The sequence below is a fragment of the Vidua chalybeata genome, chromosome 1, assembly GCF_026979565.1.
Source record: "Vidua chalybeata isolate OUT-0048 chromosome 1, bVidCha1 merged haplotype, whole genome shotgun sequence".
NCBI classification, from domain to species: Eukaryota; Metazoa; Chordata; class Aves; order Passeriformes; family Viduidae; genus Vidua; species Vidua chalybeata.
The window spans coordinates 82,784,728-82,810,223 of NC_071530.1; the positions used below are offsets into that span (position 1 = coordinate 82,784,728).

The 25,496-nt window shown below is 37.5% G+C and overlaps 1 protein-coding gene across 2 annotated transcripts in view; it reads right to left on the minus strand.

The window, feature by feature from the left end:
- Nucleotides 1-25,496, minus strand: part of TENT4A (terminal nucleotidyltransferase 4A) — a 58,696-nt gene that overhangs the window by 20,685 nt on the left and 12,515 nt on the right. For both annotated transcript variants that reach the window (XM_053957526.1, XM_053957517.1), the window contains exons 2-10: nt 23,112-23,235; nt 21,665-21,711; nt 20,641-20,761; nt 19,009-19,116; nt 18,189-18,317; nt 16,906-17,119; nt 10,364-10,490; nt 2,858-2,958; nt 2,435-2,607 (exon numbers count right to left, since the gene is read on the minus strand). In XM_053957526.1, the coding sequence (XP_053813501.1) occupies nt 2,435-2,607; nt 2,858-2,958; nt 10,364-10,490; nt 16,906-17,119; nt 18,189-18,317; nt 19,009-19,116; nt 20,641-20,761; nt 21,665-21,711; nt 23,112-23,235 (1,144 nt within the window). The remainder of the gene's footprint in view (nt 1-2,434; nt 2,608-2,857; nt 2,959-10,363; nt 10,491-16,905; nt 17,120-18,188; nt 18,318-19,008; nt 19,117-20,640; nt 20,762-21,664; nt 21,712-23,111; nt 23,236-25,496) is intronic.

The following is a 25,496-nucleotide window of genomic DNA, read 5'->3' on the forward strand; positions in this document are numbered from 1 at the left end:
AATAAAAATTCTAGCATCCCTGTGAGCAATACTGCACTGCTCTGATAATGCCTGCACACTCAATATATACTGCCAATATTGTTTCCAGGACATGTTGACAAATATATTCAAGGCCTCCAGACTTATTACCACTGAACAGTGATGTGATGGCTTCAAAATACAGCTACTACTTCAGAGGATGGCTGGAGAGGGGCAATGTGAGAAAGTTATGTCAGAAGTTTTCAAGCCTATTTCCTCTTCCTCAACACAAGTAAGCTGACTTCTATTATACAGGTAGGTAGAACTCAGAAAGGACCACTTGATCACTGCTACCAGTGAAACTTTAGCAGTAAATAGAAAAGCAAATACACTATCTAGTGTCTACAAATTTAACAGATAGGATTCTGCATCTCATAAACAGCAAAAGATATTCTGCAGTCATGAAAAACACACCTCCTGAAATAATGTCTTACTGTAGAGTTTGCTTAAGGTTAATAGTGACATAGGGAATAATATCTTGCTATTAAAATAAAACCTTAATTATTGGGAAGAGGTCAGCAAGCTCTAACTCTAGGGTCTCCCTGTCTCTTGCTTTTTCTTTATAATCTATTCCTTGCTTTCAGTCTCTCAGTACCAGAAAATTTCAGATGATTCAACTTTAAATAAACACAGAATCCTTCCCAAGGAACAATCCCTCCACAAGATCAGAGGTAACACTCCATGTAACTCTAAAGTGATGAGATGCACCATATTTACAATTACCTTCTTCTGAAGCTGACAGAAAAGCTTATCACATCCTGCCTATTAATAATGCACCAGAAGTTCTGGCACAAATACTAAATTGTCACACATGCCAGATATTCCTCTGCTGCAACCTGGGCACAGCACTGTGCCAGATCATGGCACAGATTACCTGACTATGGCACAATAGGCTTCTCTTCCTGAATCAGGTGCAGCTCAGGACTGCTCAGTCAGAACTTTCTCCTCCTCACACACCCAAGTAAGAGTAGGATGAACTCAGTCATTTGTCAGAAACCTGCCATTCTATTCCAAATTAAGATAACATGCTATCAGTCTGCTAAGGACATAATGCCAATATATTACCTGGCCTTTCTCACAAGTACATGTTTTTTTTATTTTGTTAGAAAACATAGCATTTCCTTTTACTTTATGAATGCCCAAGTTGATTTCAGTTCTATCTTGTTGAGAGCTTCCTTTTCACTTTTCATTAATTTCTCTAGTATCAGGCAATGAAGTTTCACCTTCAACATCAGGCTAAACAGGACTAAGGTGAGTTTATAACTCACCACCCAATATTGTGCACTCCCAATGTAAAAATCAAGTATTTACATTTTTCATAAAATTTATTACAGCAAAATCTTTCCCACTGATATATTTAAACCAGGAGTATGGCTAATAGCATCACTGGCAAGTATCATGCTGCTCTTTGCTCATTAGCCAGATGGTACAACTAGAACATTTGTCCTGTTTACTAAGGTGGCATAAAAAGGCAATTCAACACCAACAGAACAGCAGCATAAAGTAATTACAGAAAGTAACCAGAACATATATAGGCAGTGCTTGTCCCTCAAAAGTTACTAAATTTTTATTTAATACAAGTCCCAATTTTTGAATTCCATATTTAACTAGTTTTTGAAAGCAGTCAAGAAACAGGTATTTGGACCTCTCTTGGCATCATCTAGTTATTCACTGTCATAGCTGACTGCAAATTACATCTTATCCCATCAGTGCCTTTACCTATGACAAAATGCTTCAGAAGATTTACAATGAGCCACTCATGCCTTGCAGTGCTGTGCTTTGTAATCTGCATTGCCCAATTCTGCACTGATTTAACTTTATACCAAAACAAAACCACCTGGCAGAACGTTAAGGAGTCTGGGAACATACCTCAAGAGACTGCAGCCTCCTCTTCCAGGAAGTTATAATAAAGCCCAGCAATTACTTTAAAATAAGGAAGCTGACAAGACTTCATGCAAGTGCTCTGTTACCATTAAAATATGAACTAACTGCTTGGCTGAAAATAATACGTATTATTCATCTTCACAGCACAATATAATGTTCATGTTCAATTTCAGGTATGGGGAACAAGGATCAGAATTTGACAATAGAAGATTTTGCTTAATGGAAGGATATATGAAGACATTTCTCCTCTTCTACTTTATTGGCTACCATAAAATTGGGTTGTTATATTTCATTACATCTAACTACTACCACAAAGTATACCAAAGATTTAGGATAGAAATAAGACCATTCAATTAATAAACAAAAAAAATTTGATTTCAGTAATTTTTTCTGAGCAGAGGACATTACTGATTTGCTGTAGCAGTTTAGGGATAGCATCACATTAACTGCTATATATACTGCTGTATCAATTGAGGCTTTGAAGATAATCTCTGCTACTTACTAGTTGAACCCATTAAAAGAAAAAGCTTACAATGTCACTGCTGGAGAGCGATGACACAGAAGAGGCAGATGAACCAGAGGATAACTGTTGTGTACTGGCCAATGACAACGCCAAGTGCTGATTGTAAGATGGTTCAGAGTCTCTGTTCTGCTGCTGTTCTCCATTGCAGAGAGCCATCGGGTCTCTTATTTTCAACCTATTATCTGTTAACAGAAAACATAAGTATCATTTAAGAGCACAGAATACAAACACATGGGCCTTGAATCTAAGAAGAGCTGCAGTTTAACAAGCTAATTGAAAAACAGGCTCAGAGAAAACTAATCTTGGGTTAGAAAGTTACAGGTTCCTTTTATTTTTTTCCTGTATATCCGAATGATTAATTTCAAGGCATGAGTATTTTGAATTACATCAAAGTCAAGAAAAAATTTTAAGTTGGTTTCCTGCTATACCTACCAAGTTCAGGTGATAAATTAATTTTGCTCCCCCACTTCTTTTTAATCCAGGCCCTGTAGTCAATCACTTCTTGGGTCACTTTGATGATTCTACCTAATGTGCTAAAAAAATTTTTCAATTAAGTATTAAACAAAGACTGTTACATATTTGCAAGCATTTTAACAAGCTACCAAATTACACTAAAAGTCAGTTTAAGATATCCCTAACCAAAGAATCATCTTGAACCTTCTTTTTTTTAGCACACCATTTAATCCACTGAAGCACCACTTATATTCATACGATTTTTCTTTTACCATACTAACATGCAAGCAGTGACACACAGGTAAGATTTTTACTCTGTATTTCTAAATAGAGTGCATATTAACTATAAAGACTGCAGATGCTGATAACAGTATATTTGATAAAAGCATTTTATGGTTCTTGCATTTCTCCATACAGGAAGTTTTTCTAAAGAATCTGGATTATAAACAGGTATGGGATGTACAGAAGACAAAAACATCACAGCACCACAACTGGCTGTGTGGAGACAGAGACCTTCACTAATCCTTGCTTCTGGATTTACAAAACAACTTGTAAGGTGATACGGCCCCCACAATTTTAAAGGAAGTACCATGGATTGTGAGGTAGTGGAACAAGAACCAGACTGGCTCCAAAACAAGGTAGAATTTCAATAAACTCGTAACAGTAAGAGGCTCAGAGGAAACGCTTACCTGGTCCTGCTGAACAGTGACCAGTTATCAACAAAGTAGTGTTTTTCCAACACACTTTCCCAACATTCATCTATTTGAATCATACTTCTCGAGTCTTCTTGTTTGAGAGATAAATTTTCAAGCTTTCTTTTCATCAGAGACTAGTCACTGAAACACTAACTATAAACTCCACACTCAAGATACATGAAGAAATTACTATTGTACAAAAATGGGCTGTGCAAAGTTACCACTGTGGAGCAGGTAATGTTATTTTTTTAATCTTCAATGGTTACATTAAAGTTTATTTTGTACTTCACATCATAAAGGTACCTAGTACTGCTACTGGAATTTTGTTTTGGTTTAAGTATACAACGGGAAGGCAGGACATATAAAACCCTAATATATTTAGACTACCTTTACTAGGTTTCATAGTAACACTTTAGGTAGCAATAATTCTCCTACTATCCTAGCGATTACTATCTCATGCAAGACCAAATATCGCATGTTCCATGTTAGTATTCCAGCTTTAAAGACATGTTACTGTTAGTACTGAAAAAGTCAGTCCAGCAAACATTGAACCAAATAATACCATCTAAATTACAAGTCTAAGTGCAGCTGCAGATGGGCCACCAGGACAGAATGCGTATCATCCACCATTCTATTTATGTAATGTGGATAAAATTACGCATGCTGGAAAATAAAATCTTGACTTTCACATGCAGAATTAAAGGTGTGGTTGTCACCACTCAGAAATCAAAGATCTGGGTTATAACAGATCATACTTTGGGAACCATGGTTCAATAGCTAAGCAGAGCACACTAAAAGAAGAACAAATGAATCAGAGGATCACATTTTGTTAATGTATACTCCCATGACATAACAGCATTTTAAATACTCAATGCAGTTCTGGTTTCTCAGTCTCAAAGAGTAAGTTGAGTAAGAGGAGACAGAATGAAGACAGGGATGACCAAAACTGCAGATTCAGCTGTGGCCCTAAAGCCACAGCTCCCAAGAGAGCCACACCAGTATGGGACTCAAAACATGCACCAGCTGGGTCTCATCAGCACCAGGACAGGGAAGGAAATCTTGCAGTTAAAAAGTTTCATCTGAGAAGGCCTTCAGAAAGTGTTGAGTTTCTACTCTAGGACTACACATAAATTTCACAACTACCACCAGCTGTGGTCTTAGAACCAGAAAGTGAACACGGGCTGAGTAACAAGCTTATTACATACAAGGAATTTGTCAAACCTGATGCTTCTTGGAGTACTGTCCTGGAAGTAAAGCAAGAGTCACGATTTCATAGCAGAAGCAAAATGAACAATAGAGGTTGGTATTTTTAATCAGACTAAGTGACTGATATACCAAAGAACAGGCCAAATGGGTGAAGTGACTGCTACACCAACAATTGTGGCAGAGTTGCACACACGAAATGAGGGAATATATTCTCTCACCAGTTCCTTTCAAAGAGCACAGAGATCAAAGCTCTAAACTCTTTTTTTTTGGTACAAAGGTAGAAAAAAGGAAATTCACTAAGTTATAAGGTCAACAGTCCAAAGGCAGATCCATGCTACATTGCTTGTGCAGCAAAATTAAAAACGGTCATTATGAGACATCGGAAGCTGAAAGGTGATTAAGGTTATACAGACATATACTTAATAAAGTAGCAAAGAAAGAGGAAGCAAGTGTGATCAAACCAGGTATTGATCTCAAAAGAACACCATTTCCTATGTATGGGACTCAAGCACATCCATGGGTTCAAAGAACATTTTTTTTAAATAAGCATTTGAAAATTGTGCTTAAATTTTTTTTTTCAACACTGAAAATGCTTAGGAACAAAAAAAAACAAAAAAAACAAACAAACAAACAAAACAGAACTATTATTCTACCCTGCCTTTATTGTGAAAAATGTGATGCTTTTGGGGCTTTTATTTCAACTGAAGCCAGAATTTCTACAGATGCCTGAGACAAACAGTTCTTCAAATATGCTTGTTTGGAAGACATGAAAAAATACTGTTAACTGGTTAGTAAAATCAGACAGGTCTCCTGAGAAAGATGCCCCTTTAAGTTTTTTCCCTTAATAATATCATAAGACCTGGAATAAACTATTTACAGATCTAGTTTATTTTATAGTAAGAACTCAGAAGCTTCTTCTTTTACATACTGCAAGACATCAGTTCACAGGGACACTTTCTTACTCTCTTTACAGCACAACTACTGGGTAAATCAATCTTCAGATCACTCTTACAAGAATCAGAGTGATGACATCACCTTCAGTAAAATCAAATATGGAAAGCTCCAGCCAAGCTCCATATGAACAAGTGAATAGCAGAGCCTGAAAAATATCAAGTCTATGAAAGAATGGTCAAAATAACTAAAATATCTCCCAGGTATTAAAAGTGCAATATAATCTAAAAGCACAGTAAGATGCACCTGAGAATGATCTCCTTGAGCACGAGGGTTAAATAAAACCCCAAACCTAAAATCTTTACCCTACCAAATACACTCCATAGGAAAAGGAGGCATTCTAGTAACAGTTCCCAGAACTCCCAGAACCATTTTGGCCAAACAGTGGAAGCCCAAAGCTAACAGATAGACCGGTCAGCAGTTAGATCAGTTGAGATGAACATTAGGAAGAGACCCAAAAACATTCCAAGCACAGAGATGGAAAGATCACTTTCTATCTGGCTATTGTTGTTTTGAAGACTATCACCTGTAAATGACAACTCCAGACATGCAGTAGGAAACTGCCTAGACTTTCTCGAACTCTGACCTGTTGGCATGAGAGGTCTTTCCATTATCCAGCTGCACCACGTCTAGCACAATACAGAAGACTTCCCAAGTCTAATTTATACTGAAGGGCATGTGACAGCAAAACCAAGTCCTCCATTCCTTATTGCATATGACCTCTTCAGTTTCCCAAATGGGCTACAGAGCTGTTCAGAGATGCAGTCTGAGCACACATTCCCAGCCAAACTAGGTGACAGACCAGCGTGTGAGCCAACATCCACATCTGCGAAACAAATATTAACCTAAGGATGAATTTTTGTCACATCCAGAGCAGCACAACTTAGGGCTGTGAAATGATACAGTACCACACTCTCCCTCTTGCCTCAAATGTGAATTCCTGCTGCTTCTTTTGCTTCTGATCAACCCGTCATCAACCACAAGCTGGATCAACTTCTTGACATGACAGAAGCATTGAGATACTTGAGATACTGTTTGAGATACTTGTTTTCAGTCAGACTAAAAAGTCAATCTGACTTACCTTCTGACTGCAGGATTGCTACATCTCATACAAGGCAAGATTCAGACTGAGAAGGAAGGAACAGTACAGCTGACAGAAGACAGTACACAGGTACTTAGCCTGGGCAAGGTATAATATGAAATTACACCTTAATATAAAGGCCATGGAGAGGGTCATAACAGGTAATCCACTATTTAAATGAACACAAATCAATAAGCAGAGCTTACTGAAAGCTCGTTGTCAAATATCTGCTAAGGTTTCTTGTGGTTCATCAAGAGATAGGACTGGAAAAATGGTCACGGACTCAAAACAGAGTCCAAAGAAGGGCAATGGAGCTGGTGAAGGGTCTGGAGCACGAGTTCTGAGAGGATCCAGGTTGTTTAGCCTGGGAAAATGGAAGCTCAGGGTAGACCTTATCATTCTCTACAACTACCTGAAAGGAGGTTGTACCAAGTGGACATTGGTCTCTTCTCACAGATAAGTGAAAGCATAAGAGGCAATGTTCTCAGGTTGCACCACAGAAGGTTCAGATTAGATTTTAGAAAGAATTTCGGCAACAAACAGGTTGTCAAGCACTGGAACAGGGTGTCCAGGGAAGCGATGAAGTTACTGTCACTGAGTGTACTTAAAAGCCATGTAACTGTGGCACTGATGGACACGGTTTAATGGTGAGCACAGTAGTGGCTGGGTTAACAGCTGAACCCAATGATCTTAGGGGTCTTTTCCAACCTAAATGATTCTGTGAAAATATTATTCCTCACAGACTAAAGAAGTGAGCTCACTTGAGATGGCACACTCTGTCCCAGAGACAGGCTAGGGGCAAAGATCATATGAAAGCTGTTCAAAGCGCATACCGACACCAATCCTTAAGCAGGAAATAACCTGCCCATTAACTGTATTTCATAGCTAGACTCATGTCTCTGTGGCCCTAAATATTAAGAAATAAATCACAATTTTCAGTCACCTCGGCTGAAGACAACACCCAACTTTACCTTGCATACAAGCTGCATAAGTTCTAAATGGATCAGTCTCTCTTATTTTCCTAAGAGGAAACTCCTTTTTCCAAGATGACAGCTTGCTCTAATAAAATCAACCAAACTGTCAATTCAAGCTCTTCTAAGCCTTTCTCAGAAGGGGATAGGTGAGATTGACTGGGGACAAAATAGTGTTAAGGTAATTTCTGTAGCTGTAACAATTACCTTCAGGAGTCAGCTGATTACTGTTTCCACCGAGAAGAAAGCTTTTCCATGACAGGAGATAACTTTTAATTCCCACTACGCCTCAGATGTTCTATTTGGAAGCCTGAACGATGATGGTGGTAAGAATTATGTGAATCTATCCCTTATTATTCTGTGGGACTTGCTACCACAGAATATGATAAAGAAAAAGTCCTATGCTGCTGAAGGACTTTTTTTTCCCCATTGGGACTATCAGAAGCAGCAACTCTTTAGAAAGCCTTAAATTAATGCAGACATATTTTTGTGTTAGACTGACCCTGAAAAAGAACTACAACAATCACCAAGAAAGATGTGAAATCTATTGAGTATCATATACAAAATAGAACTCTGTACACAGAAACCTTCCCTGGGAAGAGGAAATATGAATTCAAACCCATCAGACAGTTCAAGACCTATTTCACTTAGGAAAAGGCTAGCCCCTGAACTCCTCAGCCTGGGGAGTTCAGCCTCCTGCAACTTCCTATCCTTTCAAGTACTCTTCATTTAGTCTTGACTCCTCTAGTAGAACATGTTCTACTAGAAGGCAGTCCCTGGTCTTAAATGGAGCCCATTGTTTATGGTCACAGTTATGCTATATAACCTACCTACTAACAAGTCTAGAAAAGGGAAAAATGGATCAGGACAAAGGGATCCCAGATGGCCAGGTTTTGGGTCAGGCCACCAGAAAGGCCTTTATACGGATATGGAGCACTCTGCCTTACAGCAGGAAGAGGGATCCACAGACATACCTGGATTACCCAAGCACATCAGGTTTAACTGAGACCAAACATGGACTGTTGATTTCTGCAACAAACTTGTTACCAAACAGCTTACAAGTCCTTTGGCACTGATAAGACTAGTGCCAGGGGAACTATTTGTATACAGAACTTTGTTGAATGCTGTTCCCCTTGCAAGCCAGTGGCATGATGGGTTCTGAGATTCAGATGTCACTGGCACAGACAGCCCAGAACTCACAGACAGGTCAGACATGACACCTGAACACTGCTACTGGGACTGCTCCACAGGTTTGCAGTTGTGAGCAAAATTCAAACATTTCCCAGATACAGTAACAAGTGCAAGTCCAAGTGCACATACTCATGACACCTGAGGCTCCTATTAGATGCTGTATAAATATACTTTTTGATGCCTGTAGTAAATACTGACACCTCATAAGAGAATATCCTTCAGAGAAAAAGAGAGAAGTTAATGGAGGTCAGGACCCAAGATAAGCAAAACTTCAGGAATCCCTAGGTTACTCTACCTGTACTTAGGTAAGAACGAAGTTTCAGTAGCAAGAACTGGCAGCCAATACACATTTAACAGTGACCTTTAATATCTTAAAACAGCAGTCTCAAATGTCAGTGTGCAACCTCCCTTTCTGTACCTCTATCACAGTGCAGTCTCAACCTTTGTGAATTTAATACCACTGAAAACTAAAGGATTTACAGGCACTCTTAAAGTACTGTCAGTCTTAAACTCACAAATGAAAGACTGTGTCCACTTTGATGTAAATTTACTAGAGGAAACTATTTCACCTTCCAATGACATTAATGCTGAAAGTTTACATCATGACTAGAGTTTGCAGTTGTACTGAGATGGTTTATGTGACATCTTACAGCCATCCTTCCCTGTAATTAGCTGGGGAGCTCAAAGCCATTGGGATTTTAGGGAAGTCTCAGGGAAGAGACATCCTCTGATCTAGCCCAAATTCCCACTAAGGGTTAGAACAAAAGGTGCTAGAGCAGATACATGAATGGAAATACCACATGGCTGCCATGCCTTCATTATCTTTCTCCTCTCTCTTTAAAAAAACAGAAATTGCAAAGGTGAGAGCTCAAAGTACTGGGTGCATTTCTATGAAAGACACTAAGAACTGCATTTAAAATGGCATGTCTAGAAGTATGCTACTTTTATGGCAGTTCTGACATAATGATCAAATGGGACTGATTCTATTAAGTTTTTTTAATACCCTATTTTAAGTCTTTTTTTTTAATTCTTAACTTTTAAAACAGCTTATGGGGGCATTTATTAAAGAACCAGGGAAATTCTTAGCCTTGTTGTCTAGTTTTCTAATTATCTAAACAAGTAATTTGATCACACACATTTCTTTCTGCCACAATACAGACATGCATCATACTAAACATTAAACCAGCAAACCCTCCTTTGAAATACTTCAAGCAGAATGTTGGACTCATCCTGGGTTTTATCATACTCTCTTCATTTCAGTGCTGCCCATTGAGGCACTGCGCTCTCCTACCCCTGGGCAGGTTGAATTTCTGCGCAGATTTCAATACAATCACAGTTAAATAAATAACATTCATTTTATGAATCTAGAGCCAAAAAGTGAACTAATTACCTCTCAGAATCTCTATTTGGATATGATCTTGCAAGTGGTGATACCGCATGGCTAAGAACAATGTAGGCATAATCAAAAACTTGTTTCACTTGCATGGCACCGTAAGAACTTCTGCCAACGTCGTTTCCTGAAATAATGTGACAGTCATCAGATCATCTTTTTTTAATATCAGTTACCAAAACATTACTCTACTTAAAGACCAGAAGCCTCAACAATACAGCTTAACTGTTTAAACCAGTTATCCCATCCTAGCCACATCAGAAACACCTAAGTGTGCCTATTTCAACAAAAGAAGTTAACTTTAGGAATGACACTTAACATTATGCACTCAATTTACCACTTCTAAAATACTTGTATATAGTGCTTGAAAGAAACAGAGCATAGAGATCAGCTTAAAGGTCTTAGAGCTGTCTTCCAGAAGGAACCTACCAAGCTGAAAGCACCATATCTCACTTACCAGTAGAGTTCCTGCAGGCCAAATTCAGTTTAAAATTTCATTTGTGTAACCTTCATTATGTCAGACAGACTCACATCATACCCTATTTAACCTTATCAAAACTACAGATTAATAAACCAGCACATACAGATATTTATCTCCACAGGATAAGCCAGTTTTTCAAAAATCTATCATACAAGATTCCAGAAGATGTTACAGTACTGTTTTTTGATCAAGTTTGTAGCACTCTCAACTGCCCTACTTTAGGAATGAGTGACATTTTAACTGGAACTCTTTCCAAATCTATTGCCATGTGAAGAACTGCAGAAGTTCAGAACATTGTACACCTTCTATATCAGTGACAATGTACAAGAACAGATCACCCATCTGATACCTAGAACAATCTTGCTGTTACTAGCAGAAGGCATTTGGGGGCTTTCTGTGGATGTATTTGGCATCAGAGATCAAAATTCACTGTCAGCATTCAATTTAAGAAACATAAAAAGTTCTTTCAAATTGCATAAAATATGGACTAGGTCTTGAGTGGGTAGAAAGCTGCTTACAGTGAAAGGTTCCCTCCTTCAGAATGTGTGAAATGCTGTGAGAACACTAGAAAGGGACAAACCACCAAATGAAAATCAGATCAGAGCCCATGAATAAAAGAAACCAATGAAAAATCTGCTTTGAAAAATTAATGGGTAAAGGACAGAATCCATCCTTTGGAGGACAGAATCCAACAAGACTGAATTTGACTTTAGAGGAACACTTCACTCCCTGAGTGCCTTGTCCAGCAAGCCACTACAGACAAACCTGCTGAGATCTGTCATCCAGGGGAAAAAAACCCAGATTCCTTTCAAAATTCTCCAACCATAATGCCACTCTAACAGAAAAGTATAATCTATGAAAATTAACTGAAAACATAATAGCATTTTGGGAAAACAGAATTTTTCCAGTAATTCACATGGTCAAACAAAAACTGATCAAGAAATATTTCCTGTTTACTGACATAACTGAGTATCTTGCTCCGAATGCACTGCTGTGGTATACAGCAGCTACTAGGATCAAAGTTACAGAAGCCTCTCCAAATGGTTTATTTGCTATTGGACTCTATTCTGAAGTAAAAACAGAGATCAGTGTGGGCCTAGGACAGTGAATCTAGGAGGAAACACATGGTAATGTTCTTCACAGAGGGCTTCACAAAGGACTTAATCCAAAGGTGGCTGAAAAGTGACAAAAATATTTTAGTGGTCATGAAATCAGAACACAATGTTAATTATACTAAAAAAAGTAATGATTAATTCAGTATGGGCTTTTCAGAGGTAGGACACTTGTGTCCAGCCACATAATGAAATTCTAAATCTAGATATGTAAGAGAATTAAATTGAGAAGCAATACAGAAATGGAATACATACAAGTGGCTACACACACATAATCACACCTACCACTAAATTCAAGTCCATCTATGGTTGGACTTCATGTTAGGGCTCTTTTCCAACCTAAATGATTCTATAAATTCACATAACACTAATTAAGAATACACACTCAATGCACACTCGAAGCATCTTTATTAGTTTAGTCCAACCCAATGCCAGACAGGTACATTTGGCATGTATCCTGCATAAAGTTATACCAAAATGAAGACAGGGCTGCCACAAAATATTGGCTATTCCTTTCCTCAATTGTCACTACCTCCTCTGTTGTGCCAGCAAAAGAAATCATAAGCCTTCCCTAAACCAATTACAGTAAACTTGGGCAGTTTAGTTTAAATCAATGAAGTTGTGTTTGAGTCTTGATTGAAGTAGATTTGAGAACAGAACCAGAAAAGCTCATGCCAAACCATGTTTGGGTTCCTGGACTGCCTCATTTTGCACCTGTAACTCATTCATAAAAATGTCTGAATTAACAGACATTTCAATTATACAGTCTGCAGAGCTTTTTATTTGGGCTGCAACTGGAGCTACAGTGAACTGCACCTATCAAGTCTGTATAAAGATGACCCTAGCCAACCCAGAAAACAACATATTAAAGAAGCCAGAAGATCACACATTTGCATTTGCTGCCCTGAACAAATTTTCTTCTGAGAGATCACTCTCTAATTAGAGAACCGTGTCTTACATAACTGAGAATCCTTCTTTGGTCACAATCTAGACTGATCAGTTAAAGCACGCAACCCAAATGCTGTCACTCTTTAAAAAAATCATACATACTTCAATCCTCAGATGTATATTAGCAGATAACAATGATGTGTGATTTCATGTATAATTCAATCCTTATTCTTTCTTACAAAGCCTTCATCCCTAAAGGAGCATGTCCAAAATTTCCATCACTTGCTATCAGTATTACCACTCCATCAGGTAGCCTTCCTTTACCTGAAGCAGTTTTAAGAACACGGCCTGAAAAGGTAAAGGTAAGACCATGAGCTAGAACTGAAGCAGACCCATTTATGTTAAGCTATTAGCTAGTAAACGGCTTTTTGCAACATTCAGCATTAAAGAGCTTCTTTCAAATGCTAACTTCAATGAACCTGTGTATTTTTATAAACACTTATGTTTTAGAAACACACACAAACATACATATTCACAGGTTCTAATGACAAATAGCTGATACTGAAAAGCTGCAATGAATCATTCTGGGCAGCCACTAGAGCTAGAAGAGATAATCTCCTAGATGTTGCCAATCTCAAATCTATTTACTTCCCATACTTGTGACCTATCAAGATGCGGAAGCAAGCAACATGAAGCGTAATAAACCCTCTAAGTTAAAGATTCTCTTTTCCAAGAAAACATATTGACTTTAAGTTTTAGAACTTTCATTACTGTCCACAGCGATTCAGAATGAAGAACAAACTTCCCCGTGAATGGAGATGCACAGGTAGAACTCCAAGTTTTAAACTTGGTTTAAAGAGTAGCAATTTAGCTATTCTAGCCACTGCCAGTCTGAAGCTAGACCAAAAATATTCCTGTTCTGAGCATCAGAAACGACTGAAGGACCTTGACAATCACCTGATTCATAAAGGTATAAAATAACAAGCCCCCCAACAGTCTGCTGGGTAAGTGCCAAGCTTGTTTTACAACTAGAGATTAAAAGATTTATCAACTGCAAACAGTTATGTCTTCCAAGACAGGATACTGCTAGACCAACTCCAGACAAACCTCTTCCAGGATGACATCATCTACCCTGCTCCAACATATTCCTGTGAACAAACTTCTGAGTGCCTGGCTTTGCAGTTCTCCTTAATAATATATTTTACAAAAAGGACAAGTGCTTTGAGAAACTGAAACGGTGCAGCTACAAGATGTTTATGAAAAATCCCTCCTTTAGACAATGCTAAGGGAATGATTTGCACCTCATTACCCTGTCCTAGGACACTAACTCAAGATGAAAGATCTTAGACTATGTACAAAGACCAAGTATAAATGATTACTTCAAAATGCATCACTGCTATATTAGTCTGATAACTCAAATCTGGACCTCAACAAGCTTCCCACTTGAAGTGTTGACTTCTGACATCCTTGTTGGAATCCTGGTTCTTAAAGCACACAAGTTATCTTCTGGCACACAATGATTAGCCTCTGCGAATCTCTGAAGAAACCCTGCAGTATCTAACAGAATCTAAGAAAACCCACTACAACCAAAACAACAATACAATGTGGAACCTGGATGCCTGTTCCTCCCAAATCCAGGAACTAACAGAAGGTAATGAGCAGATTAGAATGATGTATCACATCCTTCTGATGACACCTTTCATCTCTTAGCCAGCCATGACCCATCATTTCACACTGAATAAAAAACAGTTCCTCCAACTTAAAGAAACTAATCCCACTAAACACATTCCTGTTCCCTATAAGACCGCTTTGAATCTATTATTTTGAGTTATACCCTTCAGTATCCCATTGCTGAACTACATCATGCACTCACAGGAGCAACTTTTTACACTACTTTGATAATCTTTGAGAAATTGAAAGGGAGAGGTTTTTTTTTTTAATCCCTGTACTTTTTGTCTCATTTTGGGATTAAGAAGCCATCTTTTCAAGTATTCTTCCAAGGCTTAACAGGAACCTTACAGACAGTACTTGTGCATTCAGTGCAAACACAGGTTTGCAGGGGTAAAACTCAGCAGCAGCTTATGCTAATTTAAGTCAAGACATCTGTGTCCACTCTTTCTGAAAATAACTTAGTCCCATCTCCTTCACAGTACTGCCACCAACCCTCAGAGTCAGACATTGAGTGGATCTGAACACAAACTAATCAGAGATGACTTGTAAACCGGGCAAGGACCCGAACCCTTGGGAAAGATTTTTGTACTGGGACAGAAAGAATAACAGAACTAAACTATTTAACAGAATTCTAGACCTTACTAACATACACTTGACAGGCAATTTTAGTTACTGTAGGAATATGTGATTAAGTCTGAATCTAAGGAGGCTGTACGCATCAGATCTGATTCAAAGAGCCATCCTATATGAGCTATGCAATTTTCCTCCTCGCTTCATCTGGCAAGTCCTGAAGGTCTGTGGTAGCTGCTAAAAAATATCCCTATGAGACACAGCAGTAAGATAACTTCAAAATATTGTCAGTTTTCACTTCCATTGCCAAAACACTATCCCCTGTAAGAATTATATTATCTCACACCATAAAAACTCCTAATTTAATTTAATTCTTATCTACTCTGACAGCATACAGCTATTCTTTCTTCTAAACTACAGTTCTTTATTTCTGCAAGATTAAATGCTAGGAGGAACAGTTCAGAGCCCCTATTAGACTCTGTTTTTTCTTCTCCAGAGTACTATTAGCAGTGTTTAAAACATTGCGTAGCACACGCAATTTGTTCTCCTTCAGTCCCCAGCAGATAGAAAGAACAGAACTGGAGGGCAGTAAGGATTTTTTGACTCTAAACAATTGTGGCTCATACTGATATTCAAATGGGTCTTCAGGCAAGTAAGTACACAGCTCCTACAGGAAATCTCAATGACAATGACAGTTCCGCAAAATCACACCCTAACCTATGCCTGGCCAAGTACAAGAGTCATGATAGACAGAGTTACAAACATATCAGAGGCATGGTTAGACAAATGAGCATCACAGCCTGAAACCTGTTTTAGGGAAATATGAACATTCAGCATATTGAGTATTTAGAAAGGTGCCAAACTTTAGCTCCTGATCCTTGGTATTTGCTTTAAAAGTACTGTAAATAAGCAGTCTACACACAAAATGGGACAGTATTTGGACAGGACTTTGACTGCCAATTACATTCTAGAAATACTTGTGCTGAAGTCCAAATTAACTGAAAATTGACTTTGTTAAAAAGCTGGTTTGGAATTTCAGCTACTTGTGATGGTCTAAATAGAATACAAACTGAGTACTAGAAAGCTGGAAATTTTCCTGAGGCACTTAGCCAAAATTAAGCTCAATTATTTTGAGCGTTACTGAATTAAAACCAAATCTAAAAAAAAAATAATTTTATGTTAAGTACTTTCAAAAGAACATGCAACTCTAACTGGCATTCCCTAAAGACCTCTGTGCAGCACAGAAGCCAGTTATGCAAAGTGCTCTCCACACCACCACCACAATGCAGCTGGTTTTTACAGATACCCACCCCTGTTCCTGTGCAGTCCCTGTGGTACTGCCCTGCAGGACAGGTTCTGCACCTGGGGCATTTCTTTCCCATATGGTGTGATTTATCTGAAGTATGGCACCACAGACTGTGGCAGTAAAACCTACACCTTCCAATCTCATTCTCACAGCAAATAATGGAGAACTGTTCTGCTACCAACCCTTCTGCTAACATCCCCTTCCAGGATTTCCTGGAATTCTTTCTTTCACTACCTCTCAGCACTGTTGGAGATTCTTATTATGTACTCAACACAGTTCTGGATCTCCAAAGCATTATGCAATTGCACTGTTTGCATGTAATCCAATTTACTCAGGCTAAGAATCTCGTGAGACCTCAAGGCCATATCCCTCAACCCTCCTACCTGACTGTACCTCTACAGCAGCAACAGCCACTTCCCAGTGCAGCTTCTCAACTCGTCTGACGGACTAATGCAAGCTGAGAGCACAAGCTGAGCGAGAGCTCTGGAATATTGCAAGAAGTGTACAGTCTTACCAGGCAGAAGAGGATCTTCAATACATAGCATGGATGGTCTGTATCCATTAGTCATGACTTTCATGATTTCTTCTTTGGCAATATAGGCACCTCCATTTTTTATTCTAATACCAGTTTTCAAGTAGTTAAAATTCCTTCCATAGAGTTCAAAAAATTCTATTAGAAGCATTCCAAGGTTTTCATCAGCTCTTCTGGCATCAATTCTTGGGTGTAGCTGTAACAGAAACCAGTTTTTGCATATAAAAAATTAGTAGTTTTCAGACCATAACACAGGGCAACAAAAACATCTCCTTTAAACAGCTGAGTATTTCTTCACATAAGTCTCAACAGAATAATTCACTCTTCATGTACTTAAAACCACTCTCACACAACCTAGAGGGGGCAGCATGTCAGCAGTATCTGAAAGCCAAAGAATTCTTTCATCTTTCCTCATATAGCTTTTGAGGATTAGGGAATTCTTTTCCCTAAGTCAAAACCAAGAAATAAGTACTGCATACTAAATTATAACCTAGTTAGTAACAAAGTAGTACCCGATCTTCCACAGCATAGCGTTCCCTCAATGTTTTCAGAAAGTGAGGGGCAATCTAGTTACCCCAACTGAAATACAGTTTGTGTCTCTAGCTCTACTTATTATATTTGGTACACTAAATCTATAGTAATATTTCAGTGAACACTACCAGCAGCAGAATATGTAAGTTTTCCATTACCACAGCTGCTGAGAGATGCTAACCCCATACCTCATCATACTTGTAGGAAGCTCACTATCACAAAAACATATTAAGAGAAGTTATAACTTGTTTCTAACATTGTAACTCATGACTATTTCTTCAGTCAAGTACAGCATCTGCCAGTCTTAAGCATGTCAAAACCTAACCACCATATAAGAAAAAGAAAAAAAAATAACTTAACTGTTGGATTTCATCATTTTAATAAACACTGAAATCAACTACTCTGCACATTTAGTACCAGTAGTCTGAGAAGAAAAAGACAAAATGCATCCTGCAGATTATGAAGCACCATTAAGATGATTCAGGTACAGGCCCTGGTATAGAGAGCAATGCACAGCCTCTCACAAGGCTCCTGCTGCTGTTCCAGTTCACACAAGATAGATGCCGGATGTGAGAGGTAGTCCACAGCATCTTTCAAGAGTCAAACACTCAGATCCCATAACAGTAATGCTGTGCATTGCAAGGGGCATCTGAAGAAACAGTACAATAAAGGGGCATAGGTACAGAACACAAAATATTTTGAAGAACATGGAATCAAATAAGGAACAGACTTACCTGCAGAAAACTAATTGCCATTAAAATTAGGCTGTAAGAGCTAATTCCACCAGTAAAAACTTCATTCAAATCCCTCTGAAGGAGGAACTGTTTTAATACTAAAATCAAGTAAGGTAGCAAAGAGTATTTCTGCAAAGCAAAACAAGTCTTAATGTAAATGTCAACATTCCAAAACAAAGAAGTACACAATCTCAGCACACAAAGATTCATCTAATACAAAAATATTTCCAGTGGTGTGCTATTCAGTGTTTCCACAGGAAGAACTGAAACTAGAAACAGATGAATAGACTTCAACTCTTATTCGATTGAAGACTTTACGCATCAAATTTATTTCCCACCTAAACAGTAAGACTTTTATATCCTTCTTTGAATGCCAATGTCACTTACTATAGTCAAAGCTTTCACTCTAAATAGTATTTTTACTACAGAGCATAAAAGGCAACTTTTAAGTGTGTAGCTACACAATAATTGTTTTTTGACAGTTCAGCAGGACAGTATTCATAATGCAGCATCACTTAAATTCAAGGTAAGCAAAACTTGAAAAGAGATTTGCTTCAGAAGCAAAGTTTAGTGCCTATCTGTAAATCTAGACATGATCATAGAAGTTCTTTCACTGTGTACAGGTTTATTCACTCAAACACTTAGCACTCAAAGGGAACACTGAACAGACACGAATAGATAATGAATTAAAATATCGTATTTAACTAGTATTAATGAAAATACTCTTCAGCAATAAATTGTCAAGCCATACCAAAAAAGGTTAGCTAAGCATCTAGCACATCCTTGGTAAGTAGCATAACATTCAATACATGGCTGATACCTTCATGTATTCCTTGATAAATCGAGCTGCCTTCACACCAGTTTCTACATTAAAACTGATGTCAACTTTCACTTCTGTCTCCTGGTCAGTGAGTTTTATTATTGGTACCTGAAAAGGTTAAGACAAGAATGTGAATCTCCAGAAAAACAACACTGGTGCTGTTCTCTAGCTTACTCGAGACAAATGGACATTAGCAGTCCAAATGATTGCAGCTATCAAGTCTGTCTGAGAGGAGGTAACAATCCTAACCTGATTGACCACTGAATGCTTTCTAGGGAGGTGATTAATGTACAACCACATTAACTTACCATCACTTTGGTACTCTACCACAGCCATTAGCTATCTGCCTTCAGAGCTGCAATAGCAGTGTTTCATATGACAGCTTAATTTAATTAATTTACTTAATTTAATGATTCATTCCAATTAATAGGAGATCTTGTAATCTCATAACCTGTGGGAACTGCATTCCTCTGACCCAGTATTGCACCATTCACTTACTGAACTGACAGGAAACCAGCCTAGCAGAAAGTAATGCCTATTGATTTATCAAGATGAACTGGTTCAATGCAGAGTCAAATGAAAGCCAGAAGAGAGAAAGAAAAGCCACCATAATATGGCAGGAATAAATTAATATAACATGACTGAATATGTAGTTTAGCTCACACCAAGGCAGTGCCCTACAAAATCATCTTACAATCATAACCTAAGCTTCAGCTGATAACATTTACTTTAAATTGAACTCCTCATATTTTTAATCTGAAATGGAAAACAAAAAAGATCAGAAGTATAGCACCATTTTATACCAGCATCAGAAGAAACAAAATAAGAAGGAATAGTGAATTGTAAGCCTAGCCTAGTGCTGTTTTGCATCATTAACTGGTAATACAGATTCTGATAATCCCATAAATTCTCAGGTAAACCAAAGACTAACAAAGCTACTGTTATGCACTGCTACTCTAATGAAAGCCAGAGGAATATTATGAACCTAAAACAAGAATGTTTTAGAGACCACAAAACAGAAGCTTGCTAACTAAAGTTTGGAATACTCACCTTAGTCCCTTGAAGAAAACATCACTTGCTCAGTAACATAAAATTCTCATGCATTAAGTTTTTAACATATTCAACATGATTCAGGCTTACAAAACAGATGCAAGAGATAACACACATCAGTCTCACAAGTGACATAAAGCTCTCAAATAGTATATTTTGGACAGGAAAACCCAATGTTAGGTTTGGAACACTTCACTATGCCATCAGAAACAAAGACAACCTGAAAACCATGTTGAAAGCTAGACACCTCTAGTTACTGGCTTAAATTCCTCTCAAAGGTCAGTAGAAAAACATTATGCAAATAGTTAACTTATTTTACTGGATATTTTGCAAATACTAACTTTCAGATCTTTATTGACAACATAAATATAAAGTATGGCCTTCAGCAAACACAGTACACAGAATTACCAACATCCATATAAAAGACTCCATGCTATTGCTAAGCACATACAGATTCTACCGAAATCTTGCAGAGAGTTTAAGGCAATATAATTTGCTTCAGGAATTAAGAATACTATTTATCACCAATATCTGAAGGGGTCTGAAAGTTTTTCAGTTCCATATTCCAAAGCAATTACTTACCGTAGCTTTGTCAAGTACTTTAATGGAATATGGCTCAGCCACATTGTGTTTTCTCAGTGCTTGCTCCAACAGCTGTAAAGGGGGTCGTTCCCATTTCCCAAAAACAACTAGATCAATATCACTAGACAAAAAGAACACAGCATGAAATCCAGTAAATCTGAAACACAATACACTACCAAAAATATGGTAAGATTGGCATTCTACGTATTACAAGTCATACATGGTGATCTTTTTGCAATTTAAAGTGTAGGTTCCCAACAAGCTTCTTCTAGGAGCATTAAGCAAGAGAGTCCACAGTGTTTTAGGACCCAAAGCAGTATTCTAGTTTCTTGCTTCCATTACTCTGATGAGTTTTTCTCTCAGTTCCTTTCCCTTTTACCTTTCATGCTCCCTCCCCTCTGACTTAAACAGTCCAATTCCATCCATCATCTATCTACTCCTGTTGACAGGCATTTTAATAATCCAAAGAATTTCATCAGTGATTGGTATTCACAGAAATGAAATTTCCAGGGCTTTCCTTCTGAAAATGTAATTTATATAAAGACAACTTCATCTTCAAGGCAGAGCTACACAGGTTTCCACATCCAATTGAACCATTAACTGATACAAAATACCAAATTAAGTAAGACATTCTGCTCTCCAAAAATATGGAAATACAACACTGTGATGGTTCTTTTGACTTTACACAGCAACTCTGTGATAAGTGATACATTCTTAGTAATTTATCTTATTTAACAAAACAATCTTTAAAAGGGGAAATGCCAAACATTCCATTTCACTGTCTGTTTTTTAAAAAAGCCAAAGACTAACTCCAGACACAAGGAAGAAAAGGTAATTCACCAAAGGGTCAACAAGCAGAGCAGTAAGATAATACATCAAATACTTATCGCAAATCTTGAAGTTTAAAAGCTCTTCCCTTTGTCACATGAAATATAAAAGTTTTACTGAAAGTTTGACACGTTTGCACATTCCATTTGAAATTCATCATTTCTCTAAAAGAAGACAAGAGTAAACTATTACTTACCTAGTTGGAAGATAAAGCCCTGTACTAAAGCTGCCAAATATCTGGACCTGAAAAGAACACAGCAGGAAAACGTCTTGCAATTATGAATGCTCACTTCCTTTTACTTTCACAAAACTTCATATTTTTCTCCAGTTGTTAAGGATATAGCCAGTAAAAAAGTTACTTTACTATATACTGTCGTACAAACACACTTTTTCTTACAGATGCGACTTTAGAGGAAATTGGGCTTCTTTACCATGAAATTACTACCAATACAGCTAGCAGAGAATAAATTTAAGCAACTTCTTTTCATTATGTATTTCCCGTTTGACAGACGTACAAGCTTTTACCAATTTCCTTCCCTCCTGCTCCTTCCTTTCCTTACAGGACAGCTTTACTGAAACTGAAAGAGTTTAAGGGAAACTTTTTCCAAATTTTTATGTTTAAAAACCAGCAGGTACATCTAAACATGTCATTCAGATAAATATGAATACTACAGATTTTACTGTCAATAACTATGAAGCAGCAGCAAGTGTTTGTGTGTGGAAAAGCAGGCACAATGAAGATACATCCACAGACCACATCAAATACTTGCAGTGAGCTTCCCATCTAAAGAACTGAGATGTTCTCTCTCTGACACAGCAGAGCCCAATTCACAATCTCACTTAGTTTTTTGCCAGGCAACACAAGCCCTTTTCAGTGTTTACATCAATTTCAACAAGGTAGAAAAATCTCACTATGAAGGAAAAGCATGGGCAAGGATGAAGCAGATAAGCTTCACAGTATTTTTAGCTCAGTGCTGTAGCCTGAGCCCTCACTGTCTGCCATGGAAGGCTATGAAATCACAGGGGTCTAAAACATTTTTCTGGTAGCTAATGACAATGCTACAATCTGGCAATCACAAAGGTGATGCTAGAAATACAATTTAGAATACGTTCTTTTTGAATAAGCAGACTTATTCACTGGGTAACAAAGTGTTTGAAATTACTCCAGCTTATATTGCAATATATCTCAGGGAGTACAATTTTCTCACTACAGTGGGGCAAAAGCATTCCTTGAATGTCAAATTCATGAAGAGTACAAAGAATATAATATTCAAATATATATATATTCAAATATATATAAAAATATATAAAAATATATATAAATAATATAATATTCAAAATTGAATTATACAGAGACAATTTAATAAGCTTTTACTTTAAGAAATGCACTACTAAAAGCTTCACATTCCCAGCTCTCAAAATGAAAAAACATTCAGTACAATTCATTAACCCAAAATCTAGGTTTGAAACGCCCCACTTTTTAAAATAAATTTCCAAATACTGCAAGAACTGTGATATTAAGTCAATTGCCTTAAATTTGAAGAGCTACCTGTTCCTTCCTAAAAGAAAGATAATAGCAAGGTTAAGTGAACCAAGCTATACCATTTACTAGAGAAACAAATCACAGCTGAAGCTGCACTCACATCAGCGGTAGGCCAAAGATCTTTGATGACTGTTTCTATCCTTTTTACCACTTCTCTTCTCATAGCTGCTTCTTCAGGACGAGGGGACATGAAGTCATAGAAGTCAATGATTTCTTCATGTAGTCTAATGGAGAAAGTAGGATCAGTTAAAGTGACAATTGAACTATTTAACAGTTACAATAAATTTTACAAGAAACAGGCTATAGGCTTTATTTAATATCATCCTTTAACCAAAGAGCTCAGAACACTAACTCTAGCAGACATTTACTAAATTTCTTACTGGCTCAGCAGTGAAGACCAAATTCAATTCCTGAATCTTAATGATCCTTTTCTTTAAAAAACAAAGCTGAGTCTCAAAAACTACATGATGATGCAAATGTCAAGTAGCACAAGATCAACTAAAGTCTTCAAGCAGGTTTATTCTTCCAGCAGTTCTTACTTCTGTGTAGGTAGCATTTACACAGACTGCAAACAGGCCACTGGCATTAACGAAATTTTGCAGAGGACAATAAAAAGGACATTTGAGTATTTCTTGATGTAAAATCAAGACACTTTGACACTCAGGCCCTTCATTAGCCATTCATTCATACAGAAAATGACCTTCCAACTGAACTCAAAGTGAGAAATGTTAAATTTATTCTCAAGTGTAAAGTATTTTTATACCAATGTTACATGAGGAGTCCTGACACTGGAACCTTATACACCTATTAAGCCCTTTTGTTTCACATCTACCAATACTACAGAACTATTGCTGGCAAATTTGAGTATTCAGGTGAATGTCATGTTTGCCTTCAATGGAAAAGCATCAAGCCATGGCAAACAAAAATGCAAATAACTACTGCTGTGACATTTTCCCAAGACATCTTTTTGATGTTGACATATTTCTAAGATTTCTGTCTAACTCACGAAACATACCTAGTCAACATCATAGTGAAATCCAAATGCTCTCCTAAACCCAAAAAATCAATCTATAGTTTATATACTTAGCCTTCCAAAAGGAAAATTTAATACCTCTCTAGTAGAACTCAACTCTTCATCTGAGACTTTTGCAATTCATTTTACTCAGTAACTCCCCTGCTAGCAGGTAACTTCCAAGAGACCACATGCCTAATATTTAAGTGTCAGTATTTCTTCCCATAGACTTTCCCATTCTTCTCACAAAGACTTTTGCAGCAAAGCTCAAAGATACTTCCAAAAAGCAGAAATATTTCGAATTACTGTTTGCCCTCTTTTCTTAAACTGAGCTTGGACCCACAACTGAACACTTAACTACACAGCAGATTGAACTAACATTTCAATTTGCTGAGGAATCCCCTTGATTCAAAATTTTAGAGCAAGACAGAAAATACAAACTAACATGCTCTTATTTTGTTTATAGAAAGTAAGCTTTTTTCCTACCTTTCCAAGACAAAAAGACCAATGAATAAAATACTTGAATACACCTAAAAGCAATGGGGACAGCCTAAAGACTTCCTATTCTTCTGCCTATAATAATCTGTAGTAGGCAGATACAGGGTGAAAGCAAGAAAAGCAAGAAAAGCAAAGGGGTAGCCATCCTTCCAAGCCTCCAGTAATTTCATCTGGCATACGTTCAGGGTGAATCCCAACCTGATACCTATTAGCCCAAAGAACTTCATTCCGTAGATTTTTCCAGATTTTAGTCCATTTCTGCTTTGTTATTTGTAGCATTCAATGTGAATTTAAGTATGCATCAGAATAAAGTGTGTTTTATTTTAAACTGCTGCCTGTTAATGATTTTATCTGATGTTTCTTTTCCTAGGGCAAAAAAAGTTGTTACTTGCAGTTATCTCAAAACACAAGACTTCTCCAGCTCTCAATCCATTTATCTCTATCCACCAGTAGTTTTCCAAGCTACTAATCCTCACGAGGTTTTTGTCTCCTTTGACAAGAGGAAGTCCGAAGTTTGATCACTGCTAGCCTTCTTTGGCTTGTTTTCAATTTGTACCACGTTTTCTGACAGGTGGGCAGAAACACACAGTCAACATGTAATTCTGCCATTCAATCCAGGTCACATACCTGTTTTCATTTTATTGTCCCTACACTTGGAAATATTGCTGCTTGAGGGTACCTGAGTACACAGCTGCTCTTTAAAAGAAACCACAATGAAGGAGCTTCAAGGTGTTTTCTGAACAAAACTATCAACATAGAGCCCACTCACTGTGTGCATTCAGCCTGAATTATTTTTCTTCAGTCATGATTCTATATTTACTAGAATTTAATTTTACCAGCAGTTTTATAATCTAATGAACAATGAACTCCCACTGTGTCTGTCTGCACTCAGCTCTAGCTTTCTATTATCCTTTCTATCCTTTTCTCACTCATTTCTTCCCTCCAAGTATTTATGAACATATCGAGCAATAGTCT